General features: G+C 62.0%; 1 protein-coding gene and 1 long non-coding RNA gene across 3 annotated transcripts in view; both read left to right on the top strand.

Annotated features, from left to right (window-relative positions):
• The window catches only part of SH3BP4 (SH3 domain binding protein 4), a 70,253-nt gene extending 61,342 nt beyond the window's left edge, over positions 1–8,911 (top strand). For both annotated transcript variants that reach the window (XM_051834149.3, XM_089328882.1), the window contains exons 4-5: positions 6,031–6,219; positions 7,119–8,911. In XM_051834149.3, the coding sequence (XP_051690109.3) occupies positions 6,031–6,219; positions 7,119–7,343 (414 nt within the window). In that variant the 3' untranslated portion in view covers positions 7,344–8,911. The remainder of the gene's footprint in view (positions 1–6,030; positions 6,220–7,118) is intronic.
• Positions 8,912–12,786: 3,875 nt separating this feature from the next.
• On the top strand, positions 12,787–17,399 carry LOC149127244 (uncharacterized). Its single transcript, XR_016231338.1, has 3 exons — positions 12,787–13,799; positions 15,499–15,734; positions 16,304–17,399. It is a non-coding gene; the product is annotated as an uncharacterized LOC149127244 (long non-coding RNA).
• Positions 17,400–17,866: the final 467 nt, after the last annotated feature.

The following is a 17,866-nucleotide window of genomic DNA, read 5'->3' as shown; positions in this document are numbered from 1 at the left end:
TGGGGTCTCAGGTGCAGGTGGGTTCTCAGGTACAGGTGGGGTCTCAGGTGTAGGTGGGGTCTCAGGTACAGGTGGGGGGTCTCAGGCACAGGTGGGGTCTCAGGTACAGGTGGGGTCTCAGGTGCAGGTGGGGTCTCAGGCGCAGGTGGGGTCTCAGGCACAGGTGGGGGGTCTCAGGTACAGGTGGGGTCTCAGGCACAGGTGGGGGTCTCAGGTACAAGTTCATTCTCAGGTGCAGGTGGGGGGCCTCAGGCATAGGTGGGGTCTCAGGTGCAGGTGGGGTCTCAGGTGCAGGTGGGGGGCCTCAGGCATAGGTGGGGTCTCAGGCGCAGGTGGGGTCTCAGGCGCAGGTGGGGTCTCAGGTACAGGTGGGGTCTCAGGTACAAGTTCTTTCTCAGGCACAGGTGGGGCCTCAGGCATAGGTGGGGTCTCAGGTGCAGGTGGGGTCTCAGGTACAGGTGGGGTCTCAGGTACAGGTGGGGTCTCAGGCACAGGTGGGGGTCTCAGGCGCAGGTGGGGTCTCAGGGACAGGTGGGGTCTCAGGTGCAGGTGTGTCCCTTTGCTATTCCGCTGACTCTACACAGCCTCTTGTGAGATGCCCCGGGTGCCCCCATGCCTCTCTGCCCGCTCCCCTGCCCAGTACCTGCTGCTCTGTGCCCATGCATCTCGGCACACAGGAGCCAGGTGTGTCTGTGGGGGGACCCAGGTGTACAGTTGGGGTTTGCACCCTGCACGCGTACGGCGCCCTGTTTGCAGAGTATGGGTGGGGTGGGCATGGAGAGACGCTTCCTCTGACAGCGACAGTGAAGTGGCAGACGAGAACCTTGGATTTCCCCAGTGGGGCGGGGGACGTGGAGCGGATGTGGAGGTTAGAAAGGCAGCCTTGTCCACGTGGTGCTGCCCCTGGTGTCCCCGGGGGTCTCTGTGACAGCAGCTCTGGTGGAGGGGGAGCCGCAGGGCGCCAGAGGGGCCTTCCTAGGCCCTCGCTTGGTCCAGCTCCAGAGATGACTCCTGACCTCCGTCCGCTGTCACCACCTCCTGGCCCACCTGTGAGAGAAGTTTCCAGAATCTTGGCACAGACCACATGGCCTGGTCGCCTCCAGGGCTGGATGAGCTCTGGGGGCCAAAGCCGTACCTCCCTCCAGGGAGAGCCCCCGTGGGCCGTGCCCTCCCTCCAGGGAGAGCCCCCGTGGGCCGTGCCCTCCCTCCAGGGAGAGCCCCCGTGGGCCGTGCCCTCCCTCGGGGGGGCGGGGCATGGACCGTGCCCTCCCTGTAGCTGAGCGCTGTCACTTGCATGGGCAGAGGTGAAAAACCAAAGAGCCCGGGGCCGGTGCTGACCGGTACTGACCGGTGCCAACCGGCAGTGACAGAGTGCTGGGCCGCCGGCCTCTGCACTGCCACCCTCCTGATTTTGAGCGCTTCCCCCGAAGACCTCGGTGCCCACCCCTTTGGGTCAGCTTGGTGATGCTCGCTCGGGAGAGAGCTGGTGTGCAGAGGGTGGGGGCCAGGGGCAGGAAGTGAAGCCCGCCTGGGCTGCAGCTTCGCCCGGAGGCAAGGCCAGGTTCCTGGGCATCGGTGTCCCCCTCCCCCATGTGAGTCTCTGAGTTGTCAGCAGGTGGATTGGGGGTTGCCAGGCCTCCAGCGGGCACACTACCCTGACCCGGCAGAGTGTGGAGGGGCACTGGAGACGGGTGTCTGCTCCCTGCAGCTTTGCACTTGAGGGAGGTGGCGTCTCCTCTAGCCCAGCCCGCACTCCCTCTGCCCGGCCGTGTCCACTCACGTCCAGTCGCGTCCGGCCAGGCAGCTCCACAGGCCCGCTTTCAGGATCGCCTTCTGTGGGTTGTCTGGGCCCCCGGGTTCAGGTGAACTGGAAAGGGTGAAGATTTGGGTGGTGGGTCTGTGGGGAGTCGGGAAGGAACCCGACCAGAGGTGGCGCCTCCTCCCCTGCCCCTCGGGCCCTGGACGCCCTCCCTTCCAACCCCCCCCCCCCAGCAGCCTCTGCCCCCAGCCCTCCCGGTGCTGGCCTCTCCTCCCAGGGCCGCCCCGTGCCCCGGGCGCCCACTGCCTCGTCCCGTGGGATCATCCTCACGGTGGCTGTGTGCTCCCCACGAGGAGGGACCCTCGGGTCCTCCATGCATGAGTGACAGGTGCCTGAACGGTAGCAAGGCCTGAGCCCGGGGGCCGGGGGCTGGGGGAGGGGCTGCCTGGGACTGCGGGTGGGGGCTGATGCTTGTGGGAGTTGTGGGGGCTCAGTGATGGGGGCGGTTGGTGGGCTTTGCACCCAGGTTGGCCCAACTTGTGTGTCCCACCCCTGACCCCTCCCCCAGTCTCTGAGCCGCTGTGAGGCGAAGTCAGGCCCCCTCCAGTGTAGTTCCTGCAGGAGCCAGCGGCCGGAGGTGGGAGGAGGCCTGACCCGCTCACCCAGATCCCCTCTCATTTGGCACCGCGGGCTCTTCCTCCCGAGCAGGGCTGCTGTGCTGGGCACGCCTGGCGAGCTGGTGCGGGGAGCCCTTCGCCATCACCCCACTTCTGACTTCAGAGCAGGCTGTCCGGGGTCGGCACTGCAGCTGGCTCCGGCCCCTGGCCTCCTGGCCTCCGGGCCGAGCTGGACACCCCCGCACCCCCACACCCCGCTCCGAGCCCCTCACCCCGGTCCCCGGAGTGAGAACTCGCCCTCAGCAAGCTGCCCTTGCGAGACCAGCGCTCGCTCTGTCTGCTGGGGCCTCAACCCTGCCGAGCCCCGCGGGCCGCTCTCCCCTGCAACACGTGCCCCGACGCGTGGACACGCGGCCCCCACGGGTGGGACACGCAGCCCGGGGGCTTTGTGCGCCATGCCACCTCGGGGAGGGAGGGTTTTCAGTGTCTGCCGGGAGGTCCACCCTGGTCCCATGTCTCCGTGAGTGGTCAGCCCACTCCAGAGACATAAAAGCCGTTGGTTACACAGGCTACGCTGTCACCTTTAAGAGCCCTGGAGTGACAGGAACTATTGCTAGGTGACCACACTAAATCCCGCCTTCCTCACTTTGGGACGCTTTTTTTTTTTTTTAAGGAGTTATTTTATTTATTTGAAAGATTTACATAGAGAGGTAGACACACACACACACACACACACACACAGATCTTCCAGCCAGATTCACTCCCCAAATGGCAGCGACTGCTGGAGCTGAGCTGATCCCACACTGATCCGAGCTGAGCCTCCTCCGGGTCTCCCACGCGGGTGCAGGGGCCAAGGACGTGGGCCTCCACTGCTTTCCCAGGCCACAGCAGAGAGCTGGACTGGAAGTGGAGCAGGCGGGACTCCAACTGGCACCTGTATGGGATGCCGACGCTGCAGGCCTGGCCTGGGCTTTAAACCCACTGTGCCACAGCGCCGGCCCCGGGACCCTCGGGTTTTGTGGTTGGGTTTGTGTTTTGTGAAGGGGCAGGAACAGGTTTTTGGGGTGTGCATCCTCTGACGTGGCCAGAGGGTCTTGGGGAGGAATCCTCAGTGGGTTGTGCTGATGTGGATTTGTGCAGAGCGCTGTGAAGACTTCGGGGGAGGGGGGATCACGCAGTTGTGCCCCGACGTGGCCTGGGTGACCCCCATCTCCTGAGAGGGGAGAGGAGGTGGCAGACGGGACCCCAAGGAGCCAGCTCTTAAGGACCAGCGGTGTTTTCCTTCCACGCTTCGTGGTGGTTTTCGGGCTGTGCCGTAGTCGTTACGCCCCACGGTGCCTGTTCCTGTGGCTGGGAGGATGGGGGGGGGGGCTGCTGGAGACCCTGGAGGCAGGGACCACCCATGGTGGCTTCAGAGCCTCAGGGAGGAGTCCCCAGGGGCTCCTGCAGGGAGCGCGGTTTGCTGATGGCTGCGGGAGGTGGCTTCCCCAGATGGGGGCTCTCGGGGACTTTTCTCTGAGAAGGAGGAAGGAGGTGCCGGAACACCCAAATGGAGGTGGGGGGAGGTGCATTAGGGATTAGAGCTGGGCTGAAACGGGACAGGCACGCGCTAATGGGAACAGGCACACACTAACGGGACAGATACATGCCAATGGGAACAGGCATATGCCAACAGGACCAAGGGGGCAGTAGAGCTGCAGACAGCGCGGGGGGACCCGGGGACTCTCTGGGACCTGGAAGTCTACCTTATCCTGCAGAGGAGGAGGCAGTTAACAGACAGCTGTGCATTTGCCTTATTTAAACATTTATTTGTTCATTTATGTGAGAGGCAAACCTCCCATCCACTGATGCCTGCTACAGCCTGAGCTGGACCAAGCTAAGGCTGGGAGCCGGGAGCTCCATCCGGGTTCTCCATGTGGGTGGCAAGGTCTGGAGTACTGGAGCCCTCGCCTGCAGCAGCAGGAAGCCGGACCGGGAGGCAGAGCCAGAGGCCACACCCAGACCCTGCAGGAGGGGAGTGGGTGCCTGCACCGCTCGGCCAAGCGCCCGCGCCCCCCCCCCCCCCCCCCGCTCTGCACACAGACAAGTCCCTGGGGATTCCCTCTGAGCAGCCCCGACTCCCGCTCTGGCTGTGACTGTGGGAGAGGAGGGGGCAGGCTGGGCCGCGTGGGCAGTGTGGTGTCTGGTCCGGGATCCCCCCGAGAACGGAGGCTGGGTCGGCATTCAGCAAAACCCAGAAGTGTACTGTGCTGGGTCTTCCTGAGTGCGTCTCTCAGGTCTGTGCATGTGTCATGTGTGGCTGGCAGGGGCTGCCATCGGGCGCCATGCAGAGCCAAGCAGCCCACTGGGCCAGAATCCCGTCCTCTGTCCCCTTGTCCACAGAGTGTGGTCGCCCTGGGCTGGCTCAAATGAGCCCCTCCCAGCCACGATCAGCAGGGTGCTTTCTGGCGCACCTGTGCGTCCCTGGGGGTGCTCAGAACTCAGGAGGCCACGGGGACGAGGTGCCCAGAGCTTGAGGCTTCTGTTGCTAAGACTTGGTGAGCTCCCCAGATTTGCAGTTTTTTTTGTTTTTTTTTTTTTTGTTTTTTTTTTTTTTAATTGCACAAACTGCCGCTGTGGACAGCGCAGGCAGCTTTGTAAGAAACCTGCGCGGCACTGAGCTGGAAGCTGGGCGAGTGGAGCCCACGTGAGCAAGTCAAAGCGGCGCCCCTGCTGGCACTGGCCGCTCGGCCTCTCATCCACCCTCTGTCCACGTGGCTGCCCTGGGCGGGGTCTGGGCAGGGCTCCGGAGGGGCCTGCATTCCTCAGGTCTGCGTGTGTTCTGAGCCGGGCACCTCTGGGCACATGCGGCTTTCCCCCACTCAGGCAGGGAGAGGCTTGAGTCAGAGCAGGTGGTCTTGGCAGTCCCGCTGAGTCGGGGACCCCAGTCCTGTTTCCGGCCCCCGGGCCCCTCTCGTGTGGCCGCTGGGCTTCTTGGGGCAGCCTCAGCCTCGGTGTGGCCCTTGTGTCTTCTTGATGCTTCCTGGGCTCGGTCTCAGCCGCAGCCCCTGTCCGAGCCCCCGGCTCTGCGTCCGCTCCGCTCATCCTCCCAGGCTCCCGTGGCTGCAGGCCGTGCTGTCGGTGTGGACAGCGGCGTCGCCTTGCCCCGTGCCAGTGGGGTCAGGGCAGACGGCTGTTCGCTTCCTGGGGCTGCCCAGACAAACGGCCATGCACGTGGGGGTGAAGGGCAGACACTGACTCTCCAGCAGTCCCGGAGGCCACGCGTGTCTCCACGGGCATCTTTCCTGGCTGTGAGGGCGCCTCTGCCGGCCGGCCTCTGCCTGTGCTCTGGGCTGTGGCCGAATGGTCCAGTCTCCGCCTGCCCTCGCACCTCTGCCCCCACTTCCTCTTCCTGTCGTGCCCAGTCCACCACGGCCTCACCTTACCCAGTTGCTTCTGCAAGTCCCGTCCTGAGTTTCCGGATGGACGTGAACCTGAGACAGGGCTGCCCTTCAGCCCGCAGGGCCCGGTGCATGCTCCCTTCCCCAGGAGTCGGGCCATGCCAGGGAGCGCCCAGGCACGGCTCCCATGCCTGGGAGCCATCGGGGTAGAGAGCCCTCCCCCAGGGCGCTACGCCCGCCTGCGCCTGCCTCACCTGTGCCTCCGTCTCCCCAGGCGTTACTGAAGATGGACTGCCAGGGCCTGGTGGTCAGACTCATCCAGGACTTCGTGCTGCTGACCACGGCCGTCGAGGTGGCCCAGCGCTGGCGGGAGCTGGCTGAGAAGCTGGCCAAGGTCTCCAAGCAGCAGATGGACGCGTACGAGTCTCCACACCGGGACAGGAACGGGGTGGTGGACAGCGAGGTGAGCAGGGCCCCTTGCCCGCGGCTCCCCCACCGCGCAGGGCAGCAGTAAAGGAAGGGCCACTTCACGGCGTGAGCAGGGGGGCGCGATGAGGCGAAATGGGGACGCGCGTGCCTCGCGCCCAGGGCCCCTCGTTCTCGGGGGCACGGGCTGGGGGCCCTGGCGCCGAGGGTGGGAAGGCGGCCGCCACGAGCAGACCTCCTGCCCCCGCTGATCCCACCTTGGGCTGCCACCCGTACACGGGAGTGGGGCATCTTTGGGGCCCCAAGGACCCATTTCTCTCTGGGTGTCTCCCAGGAGCCCACCCAAAGCCGGGGGCATTTCTAAAGGGACAGCACCACTACAAAGTGCTGCTGGGATCTCGTGAGCCACCACCTGCTGCCTCCCAGGCTGTGTGTCGGCAGGAAGCCGGAGGCAGGAGCCGGAGCGAGACCCGGCACCAGGTGTGGGGCGCGTCCTCGGGGCCCTGCTGTGTGCTTCCCCGGATGTGGGCTGGTCTCCCCAGGGCGGCCCCGCCTGTCTGCCCAGTGGGCTCGTTCACTTCTAGGGGTATCACGGGGGTGGCGTCCGGCCTAGAGGTTGAGACACCTGCAGCCCACATCCGGTGCCTGGGTTTGAGTCCCGGCACACCCTGAGAGGCAGCAGGTGATGGCTGACGCAGTTGGGTCCTGCCACCCTCAGGTGACCTGGCTTCAGTTCAGGGCCCGGGGCTTTGGCCCAGCTCAGTCCCAGCTGTTTGGGACGTTGGAGGGGTGAAGCAGAGTCGGGGAGCTGTCTCTGCTCCCTGGCACGTAAGAACAGTGTCGCAAATGGTGCCTGCAGGAGCAGGAGCAGGGAGCAGGGAGCAGGACGGGACCCCTCGCTGGCCCCTAACTTTCTCGTGACTCCGCCCCCCCCAGGCCATGTGGAAACCCGCCTACGACTTCCTGCTCACCTGGAGCCACCAGATCGGGGACAGCTACCGCGACGTCATCCAGGAGCTGCACATGGGCCTGGACAAGATGAAGAACCCCATCACCAAGCGCTGGAAGCACCTCACGGGGACTCTGATCCTGGTGAACTCGCTGGACGTCCTGAGGGCGGCCGCCTTCAGCCCCTCAGACCACGAGGACCTGGTGATCTGAGCGGCGCCCCTCCCCGCCCATGCCTGGAGCACAAGCCCGCCCACCGCCCGCCAGGTGCCCGGGTGCCCCGGTGCCGGTGCAGTCACTACGGAGCTGGGGAGGGGCGGGTTTTCTACTGCAGGTCGTTGCCAATCAAATAGCTTTCTGTGTGTTCAGTGTACATTGAATTGGAAAATCACGTTTTTTAATGAATGAGGGGAACATATGAGAAAGGTGGTATCTAATTTTTTAATGGAGCATAAAGGTTTGGAAAAAAAATAGGGGCAGATGCTGTTGGTTTTTATATTGTTCGAAGGCCTTTTTAAATTAAGTTCCAGGTGTACATAGGTATTTAAGGGCCGCTGGGGCGATGTCAGCACCCGGCGCCCACCGGACCCTCTCGCCCTCTCCTTGCAGAGAGGCCGTGGCCACAATCACGCCCGTTTTCCCTGAAGTCCAGCCCTGCTCCCTGCTCCTGCTCTGTCTCCTTGGCCTCACTTTCACCCGCGGTCATCGCAGACTGGGGGTGGGGGGTGTTCCGTGCGCCGCAGTGGGCGCCGGGCCCCTTGTGGGCAGGTGACTGCTCTGACACGCTGCTGCCGACGGCGTCGAGAGCAGCTGCGGTGGGGGTGGGGGGCGTTGCTGTGAGCGGCGGGACCTTTGCAGCCCTGGGTGGCCTGGGCACTGTCCCCCTGCAGGGGGCCGGGGACCACTTCCCACAGAGTCCGTCGCCTCTTCTGGGGACAGGAGGAGGACGTGGCTGCCGAATCCGAGCCCTGGTGGCCTCCAGCCCACCTCAGGCCCCCACAGATGTCCCGGTCGGCTCCGGGTGGTACCCTGTGCTGATGTGCCCACGCGCCGGCCGCCGTGTGCCAAATCCCACCGCTCATCTCACTGAGACCCAGCCGCCTTCCCCTCCCGGTGCACCCAGCTCTCCCCGGAAGTACACAGCACAGGAGGAACCACATTCTGTCCAACAGAAAGACGATCCGAGCAGGGCGTCCCCTGGAAAACCAGGAGCTTGGGGAATCAGCTTGCAGCAACTCAGTCGTAGCTCAGCCTGGAGCCTGCCGTGTTGAACCCCGCCATTGTCTTGTGCTCGGGGCATCTCTGAAGGCAGCGAGCAGTGGGGCTGATGGCTGGAAGGTGCCCAGAGGGAGCTGAGCCCCGGAGATGTGCCTGGACCCGCCCTGTCCCCTCCCGGGGGCACCCTTTGGTGGGGGGGGGGTCCCTGAATCTCATCCCCACGAGCTGAGATCTTGAAACTCGTGGATTGCATGGTATTGTCGATGCAGTCCCGGTTGAGGGCTGAGCCACAGTCACGGAGCCACCCTCCCAGCACCGAAGACCCCAGACTCAAAGGCCAGACCCCCAGAGACCCCCGTCACACGTGACACAGCCTGACGTCCCGCTTCACCACCCTCTCCCCAGAGACCCCCTCTCTCCCTCCCTCAAAGAAGAAACATACCAGTTGCACCTTAAACCATGGATGTTTTCCTCAGGGCTTTACATAGTTTCCTATGCAACGTGTCTTGTAGCACAAATTAAATTCTACGGAAGTTGCAGTAAATTTTATTTGGATATTTTAACCTGCTCAGCGTGTGCGTGTTTTCTGTACACAGCCAAACTTTAAGGCGGAACAAAAGCGAAAGGTGGCTCACGGACCCATGGCTCCCGCCAAGGCCGCCTGGAGGCCAGCATGACCGTGTTCTTGCTGCTGTGACGGCTTCTGAAACACCAGTGGCCGTGGCGCGGTCACTGCTCACCGAGTGCACTGTGTCGCCACTGGCCCTGTTTCTCACTCCCACACTCCTGCAACTCACGGCGCCAGCCCCACGGCAGCAAGTCATGGGCCGAGCCATTCCCAGCTGCCAGGGGCACCTTGCAGCCTGCTGGGCCGACCCTGCCCTGGGACTGCGAGAACACTGGGTGGGGGGGCAACTTGGGGAGACCACACCCAGCTGGAGGCCTGAGAAGCTCTGTAACCCAAAGTCCAGAGGCCGAGAGGGAACCAGCTGGACTGGGGGCCGGCACGTGTGCAGCGCTGACACGGGGGACATGGGACAAGCAGTGCGTGAGCCCCCCGGGTGGCTGGGCCTTCTCTGCTGAGCAGGGCTGTGTGAGCTCAACCCCATGTACCTTTGGGTCAGTGCTGGCCCCGCCAGCACCCACCAGCCGGCCCTCGCCCACAGCCCCGCCAGCACCCACCAGCCGGCCCTCGCCCACAGCCCTGCCAGCACCCACCAGCCGGGCCCTCGCCCACAGCCCCGCCAGCACCCACCAGCCGGGCCCTTTCCCACAGCCCTGCCCAAGGCCCACCAGCCGGGCCCTCGCCCACAGCCCTGCCCAAGGCCCACCAGCCGGGCCCTCGCCCACAGCCCCGCCAGCACCCACCAGCCAGCCCTCGCCCACAGCCCCACCCAAGGCCCACCAGCCGAGTCGGCACCCATTCTATGGTTCGGGACAGGGTCCTTTGTGGTCCCCAAACAGCACAGCTAACAGGAGAGGCAGGGGTTTTCACTCTGGACTGTCACAGCCACAGTCCGTGATGGGGGCAGGCGGGGGTCCTGGGACAACACAGGTTCCTGGTGCATCTGTGTCCGTGTCCACCCCTGACAAGCCGGTGGCCTTGGGGCCCCCACAGACCTCGCATGGCCTCGTCTAACGAGGCTGTGTCCACACAGGCCCTGCTTCTCCATGAGGTCACGTTCACGGCGGTTACGAGCAGGACAGGTCGATCTGAGGACACACTTGGACCCGTTACACTGCTTCCCAGCTGGGCCGTCTCTGTCCCGGCCCACCTCTGCCTGCTGCAGGAGGGAGCTGGCAGGGGCCCTGTGTCCCCACAGAGCCATTCTCCCACGCGGGCCACGAGGCCGTCCCCCAGCCTCCCATGGCCACGGGGCCTGTGGGATGGGAGCCAGGGTGACACGAGCTGCGTTGAGCTGGGATGAAGGAAACTTCCCGGCGATCCTCACTTCCAGTACGGAGAAATCCAGGGCCTGGTGGTCAGCAGAGCCAGACAGAAGGTCCCAAGTCCCCAAACGGCCCCTGGGGGCACCCTGTGTCCAGCGGCGTCCCCACCAGATTGTGGCTGACGTGACCAAGTGGCGTTAGTCCATGGAGACGTGGCGACTGACTCGTCACCTTCGCTGGCATTGCAGTCGCTCGTCTCGGGTGCGAGCTGCCCAGGTCACCGGGAGAGCTGGAGGGGCGAGGGAGGCTTGCCTGTCGCCTGCACTGCCTGCCGCCCGCGCCGTCCTCCTGCCGAGCCCAGCGCAGGTCAGTACCTGTGTGGCTGTAAACGTTCTGCCCAGCATTCCGGAAACGTGGAACCTGCAGCCCCTATTCACGCTGGCTTTGACATCGGCAACCAACACCCCAACTTGGGCATTTGTAGGTACTTCGGGGACCACTAAGGAGAGATTTTTTTTTTTTTGTAAATATTTTATTACATTGAGTGTCTTTTTTTTTTTTTTTGACAGAGTTATAGACAGAGAGAAAGGTCTTCCTTCCATTGGTTCACCCCCCCAAATGGCCGCCACAGCTGGTGCTGCACTGTCCTGAAGCCAAGAGCCGGGTGCTTCCTCCTGGTCTCCCATGGGGTGCAGGGCCCAAGCACTTGGGCCATCCTCCACTGCACTCCCGGGCCACAGCAGAGAGCTGGACTGGAAGAGGGGCAACCGGGACTAGAACCCAGCACCCATATGGGATGCGGCGCCACAGGCGGAGGATTAGCCAAGTGAGCCATGGTGCTGGCCCCAGGAGAGATTTAGTGAAAACAAAATTGTGCTCTGATTTCCCAAGGAAAGGACGATTTTGTCCCTGATGAGTCCTAGCCTTGACCTTCCCCTGACTGCATTCAGTCAAATCAGGGGGGCAGGCACCAAAGCTCATGTTCTGTGATCCCACCTGGCATCCTAGGGGCACCCATGACTCCGCCTCCACCCTGGGACCCCTCCCCACCCGCGGTCCCCAAATCCCAGAACCTGGGGGTCTCCTAGCATTCCCCCTGCTGGCACCGCACTGGAGAACTTCCTGTGCTCTCATCCTGTCTGTGCCAATACCGCCCCCCCCACCCTGCTCCGTCCCTGGGACACGGGGTCCTTCCTGTGTGACGCACTCTGCCCGTCTTCCCATCCCAAACCCTGCCTCGGTCTCAGCTGAGCCCTGGGGAGTGGGGGGACTCGTTCCTTCTCCACTTTGTTGGGGGTGCAGGGGCACTGCACACTCAGCCCCTTGGTGTGGAGAGGTGGGCGTCGTGCTGTGTTCACAACCAGCGTGGGAACCTGTCCAGCCACAGTGCACCTCTGGAGGAGAGGCCCAAGAGGAGCCTGGAGGAGCCGGAGCCCGTGACGTGTGCACCACGTTCAAGAACGCCTCTTGATGACTCACCTTCGGCACGAGGGCCATTGTCAGCTTAGCTTTTATGTAAAGCAGATTGAAAGGAACCTGCTTAACTCTTTTTGGGTCCTGTATCCCTTTGACAATTCAATGAAGGCCATAGGCTCCCAGAATTATGTAAATGCACAAAACAAATTAAAGCAGTTGCATACAGTTACAAAGAGTTTTCACAATTCTGATGTGGCATATATACATGCATGTGTGTGTATATATGTTTCTCTATGCATTAAATAACAGAATCTAACAGTGGGTCTCATGTCGAAATAACGAGAAGCAAATGGATATCTGCCCAAACATTAACAGATATAAAAAAAAGTCTGAGTTTGTGGGGCTGGTGCTACGGCATAGTAGGCTAAGCCTCCTCCCTGGGTGCCAGCACCCCATATGGGCGCTGGTTCTAGTCCCGGCTGCTCCTCTTCTGATCCAGCTCTCAGCTCATGGCCTGGGAAAGCAGCAGGAGATGGCCCAAGTGTTTGGGCCCCTGCACCCACATGGGAGACCTGGAAGAACCTCCTGGCTTCTGGCTCTCCATAGGCTGAGCTCTGGCCATTGCAGCCATTTCCAATAGATGGAAGACTTCTCTTTCTGCCTCTCCTTCTCTCTATCTGTAACTCTACCTCTCAAATAAATAAATAAAATCTTTTAAAAAAAAAATTCTGAGTTTGTATTGTTTGTAACCCACAGGTAAGTTCCCTGCCTACATGATTCCTGAAGGAAATGCTAATGGGTAGTTAGAGGTCAATGAAAATAAAGATGTAATTTTCTCCTTATTACTATTTAAAAAGGATAGCTTAAGGAAATTGAAGTCCCCAAATTTGCTCTATGCATTTCTTAAAATTGCCTGTGTTCATATTTTCTGCTCCAGGCTAGCAAGAAAGGAATTTTTAAAGCTTTGCCTCTCTGGTTTAATATTCTACCTACTGGGGGCAAAGGCAAACAAAGAAATGAATTGGTTGCGTGGACATCATTTGGAATATACCAAGTACTTTTTCTTAATTTTCCATTTCAATCTACTTACTTTTTACAAACAGAACTGTGTGCTCATGTCATAGCTATTATGACTTCCATCTGGAGGTGACAGGAAGAGACTGCACGGCTGAGGGTGCAGCCCGGGCCTCAGTGAGACGAGGGCAGCGTCGGGATCTGTGGCCGCTCACCTGTGCACGTTGGCCAACGCCAGCGTGGACGCAGAGGGCGCCAGGGCGTGGAAGCAGGACAGAGCTGGTTCCTGGCTGAAGTGCTGACAGCAGAGTGGACCAGAGAGGCCAGTGGGTGATGAGCACCGAGTCTCGAGGCTGTGAGAGGAGACGCCGAGGTGGCAGGGTCCCCAGGAGGTACTAGAAGTTCAGGGCAGGGGTGCGTGCTGTGGCACAGCCGAGTAGGCGCCACCTGGAACACTCACATCCTATATCCCGGTACCCGGTTCAAATCCCAGCTCCGCTTCTGATCCAGCTCCCTGCTAATGCGTCCTGGGGTGCGATGGGGGTGGTCTCTGGTGTGGCAGATGAGGGCTCACGGGCTTGAGTGCTGCCACCCACATGCAAGACCCACACGGAGTTCTTGGTTCCTGGCTCAGCCTGGCCTCAGCCCTGCAGGGGTGGGCATTTGGGGAGCAAACCAGCAGACGAAAGATCTTTCTCTCTCTCTTCTCTCTCTCTCTCTCTCTGTATCTGCCTTTTAAGTAGCTAAAGCAATCTCTTAAAGGGCAAGGGGGAAGTGCAGTGGAAGGCACTGTGGGTTGCATGTGTCTCCAAAGTCCACTGTTGGAGCTAGGGGGCCTGGAGCTGGTGTGAAGCCCTCGGGCCTTTATGGGACGACCGGGTCGCAAGGGCTCCTCCCCTTGTGGATGCGACTGCGGCCCTAACTGCAGAGGTGGCCGCACCTGTCGGCTCCCTTCCGCTTCCACCCTCCGCTGCAGCTGTCGGCTCACTTCCGCTTCCGCTGGCTCACTTCCGCTTCCGCCGGCTCACTTCCGCTTCCGCCCTCCACCGGGTGAGGGCACGGTAGAAAGGCGCCATCTTGGAAGTGGAGACCGGGACCTCGCTGCACGATGGAACCTACGAGTCCCTTAAGGTGGGGCTCCCAGCCTCCAGGACTGTTGCTGTTTTCAGTGGGCTCAGCCTTGAGCGTTTCGTTATGGCTGCACAGACGGACGGAGACAGATAGGAAGCTGGGCCAGTGGCGACTTGAGTTTGCCCGGAAGGAGGGGAGGCCTTGGGAGTCTCCCAGGAGGGCCTGAGAGGCCCCGGAGTGGGGCGAGACGGAGGGCAGACGCAGCCCGGTGAGCCATGTGGTAGGGCACAGTGGCCAGGTGGGCTGTGAGGGGTGGCCTCAGGGCCGGGAGCCCCAGGCACCTGTCAGTGGCTTCCCTGGAACGGGCATCCCCGACTCTAAGAGTTCAAGGCCCAACTGAATGACTTCAGCTGAGCTGTCAGGTCTCGGGAAAGCTGGAGGAGCCCAAGCCGCGTGCCCGGTGCCCTTTCCCACGCCCCTCCCCGTCGTGGGGGCCTCAGCTGCCGCTCCGTTTCGGCTCCTCCCGCTGCACGGCTGCTGCTTTAGGCCTGGCCACCTCCGTCGCCCCGTCTGCAGCTGCGCTGGAGCAAGGCGCCTGCTCACACCCCACCAGGAGTAGAAGCACCCGGGCCCCCAGCGGGCTGTCCTCTGGGCGCGGGAACAGAAGGCTCCCCGGGCCAGCTTGCAGCCACCGGCGGCCTGGTGACGCGTCCACCTGCACAGGCAGAGGAAGGCAAGCAGGGCCCGGGCCGGGTGTTGTCATGAAGCAGCCTCTACGCCAGTCCTGAGCCCAGAGGAAGTGGTGCAGCGCGTCTTGATGCCGGTGATGGATACCCGCAGAGGGTGGGAGCGCTGGCAGCTGTTTCATGCTTCGATGGCACTAACCCAGTGAAAGGCCGGCCCGGGACGAAGGTGCAGCCTCCCTCCAGACCTGGCCCAGGGAACCAGGAGGGCCATGTGAGAGGCGCCCTCTGCATAGCTCCGCACCTGGGACTGTTCCTGCCTGTGCCACCCCTCCCTCCCCTGTGAGGGTGGCCTTGATGGTGGCTTCTGGGTGCTCAGCGTCGTGGGACGCACACACTGCAAACTCCCAGCTTCCCTTGCAGCTGAGTCTGAGCGCGTGACCAGCCCCTGCCCCCGGGGTCTTAGACTGGGAGGCCACAACGTGCAGAAGCATCAGTGGGCAGGGCAGCCGCAGTCCCTGGGCCCAGCTCCTGGCCCAGCCGTGGCGTCGGGGGCACACGTGGCCTTGCCAGTTTGCCCCGGCCCCTGGTGGGTCTGCTGCCATGGCACCTTCCACACCCATGCTGCACACTCTCTGGAAACTTCTCGTCCAGTGGGAGGCCTCTGCCCCTCCCTGCCCCCCGTGAGTTTCCTATTTATGCTTCCACAGCCCCTCCGTGAGGACCCAGGCCTTGCCAGTTACCATCGCTTATGGAGAAGCCCTCACCTTCCGACTGTCCTGCTGGGGGTTCAGCTCACAAACCCAGCTCCTGTGCCCATCTCCTCGCTGAAGGCCCTGCCTTTGTGCCCTCACCCTGCTCTGCCCTGACCTCAAACAGCGTCTGGATCCCTCCGTGCCACACTCGCGTCGTCACTTATGATTGCGCCCCTGACTGCAGACGGGGCCGTAATTTAATTCAGACTCAGACACAGTTCTTGGGTGAGCGACTGAGTGGCCCTGGGAGCAAGTGCGACGTGGGCCCGGAGGCCGGGGCTGAGCGCCCGGACAGCTTCGTCCCTTTTCTGAATCAAACAGGTGCAAGTCTTGTGGCGGAGAACTAGAAGCCTCTCTAGAAGGTTCCGTGGTTTCAGCTCTGGTCTTCCCACTACTGCACTCGGCAGGAGCTCACACTCTGGGATCACAAGTGCCTGCCTTATGCGTCACCACCCAGGCTTCTCTGCACAGTCAGTTCACGCCCGCCCGAGGTGCAATCCTCACGCCTGGGCGAGAACAGAAGATGTGAGTGCCCTGGGCCAGCGCTGAGGCCTCAGGTGAGCCAAGTCCTCCTCCCCCTCCCCGGGCCAGGGGCCCTGACACCTGAGCCAAACAGGAGGCAGGAGGTGGTAGCAGGAGGTTACCAGGCAACCCCTGCCATCACAGAGCTGTCTTTCTTCTCCGAGGGAGGAAAGATCTAGAAAACGGAATCACTTTCATTTTTGACTCTGAGCCTGGCTACAGCCGACAGACACAGAATGGAATTCATAGCAAAGGCCCCGCCGACACGGCAGCACAGCGACCTGGACGCACACAGCCGCGGGCCTGTGTGGACGTGGGGGTGGGGGGTGGGGCCAGCAGTGAATCTAGGAATGGAATCAGGCACAGAAAAGCTCACAAAAGGAGGTCCCAGTTCTCCAGGGCGTGTTGCACAACACCCTTGTATATTCCTAATTATCACATTTTCCATGTGACGAGTGAGCTGACACCAGGCAGAAAAGGTGACGGAGGGGTGTTTGGAGGACCCAGGGCACTTGCCCTGGTTAACAGTAACTCGCACAGGCCTGGGAAACGCACACACGTCTGCCCTGGACCGGGGAGATAACTGTCGTTATTCAAATATTAGGTTTCCACAGAATACACGGACATGTTCTGACGGCTGATGGCCCTGTACTGCGCATGCGCGTGGGGGAGCTCACGCTACCGGAACAAGAACACAGCTGTTCCGCATCCGGAAACTCAGACCCAAGTCAGAGCAGCTCCGTGTTCTGTTTGTGGCGCGCCTGTTACTCCAAAACCTGCCTGCGACGTGTCGGCTCCCTTTGCTATCGCTGGCGGTCTCCTCTCCCTGGAGGAACGGCTGCCCCGGGACGCTCCGCTCACTTCCCGCAGTGCCGTTGGGCATCATGCATTCACTCCTCCTGTCTTCAGAACAGAGCCGTTTCACTCGCGCGTCTCCAGTTCTTATATTTTATCTTATTTAGCATTTTGCAGGTTGATCAGAACAGAGCTCTGATGGAAATATAATTACCTTGATTCTCGTGTGTTTTCTTCTCATCAAACTCAGGAAGTACACAAATTGGGCACAGCCTGGTCATCTGGAGAAAATGAGAGAACTTTTTTTTTTTTTTTAAGATTTATTTTCGTTGAAAGGCAGAGCTAAGAGAGAGCTGCCCTCCACAGGTTCACTCCCCACGTGGCCACAACGTCCCAGGCTGAAGCAGGAGCCAGGAGCTCCCTCTGAGTCTCCCACCTGGGTAGCAGTTGGGCCGTCCTCTGCTGCTTTCCCAGGCCATCAGCAGGGAGCTGGACTGGAAGTGGAGCAGCCAGGACTCGAACCGGTGCTCTCGTGGGACGCTGGCGTCACAGGCGGCGACTCATCCCACTGGGCCACACTCTGGCCCTGAGACTGCGACTCTGAGATCTCTGGGTAGCACATGGCGGCCCGAGCACTTCCCCGTGTCTCTGAGCGTATCCAGGGACGCCCCGGCTGAGACAGCAGCAGGTCGCTGGAAGTGCAGATTCCAAGGCCTTCCCAGCTCCACTGAATCCGACTTGTCGGGGACCGGGAGACTGCACTGGAGCAGGATCTTCACCCGCGTCTCGGGGGCCCTAGGGTGGGAAAGACAAGCCGCATGTCTGATTCACGGCGGAACACCAGGCAGGAGGCAAGCCGCGGCCGCGCGGTGCAGAGGTGAGCGAGCGCAGGTCTGCTTTGTGCCCCTGAGGGTCCCCTCCGTGCTCCCTGCCTCCAGGCCCCCCAACCCCTCACTCGCAGTCCCCTCCTGCTGGACTTCTCGGACGTGAACTGTGTCACCACACTTGCCCGGCGGCCTCCCTGCCCGGCCCAGTGAGGCTCAGGGTTTCTGGCCAACAGTGAAGGATTCACAAGCCCTGCGGGACAGTCCAAGCTGCACAGGACGTGCACCTGGCCTGCAGCTGCGGAGTCCAGGCTGAGGCCGCTTGTCTCTGTGGATGGCACCGCGCAGGTGCAGCTGCAGTGTTCACAGTCGGCTCATGCTGCCCCCAGACAGGGCCTGGCAGAGGCCCTGCTGCACACCCGTGCAGGCCCCACAGCCTTTTTTTGTCAGTGCCTGGGAGGGGTGTGCGTGTGCCACGTGTGTTCTGAGACAGACCCGGCCCCCGGCCCCCGGCCCCCGGCTCCCAGCTCCCGGCCTCGCCACCCAAG

Source organism: Oryctolagus cuniculus, chromosome 3 (genome assembly GCF_051225735.1).
Source record: "Oryctolagus cuniculus isolate XC-2025 breed Fujian yellow rabbit chromosome 3, ASM5122573v1, whole genome shotgun sequence".
Classification (NCBI taxonomy): Eukaryota; Metazoa; Chordata; class Mammalia; order Lagomorpha; family Leporidae; genus Oryctolagus; species Oryctolagus cuniculus.
Note: the sequence above shows the minus strand (reverse complement) of the source record. Positions and strands in the feature narration are given on the sequence as shown.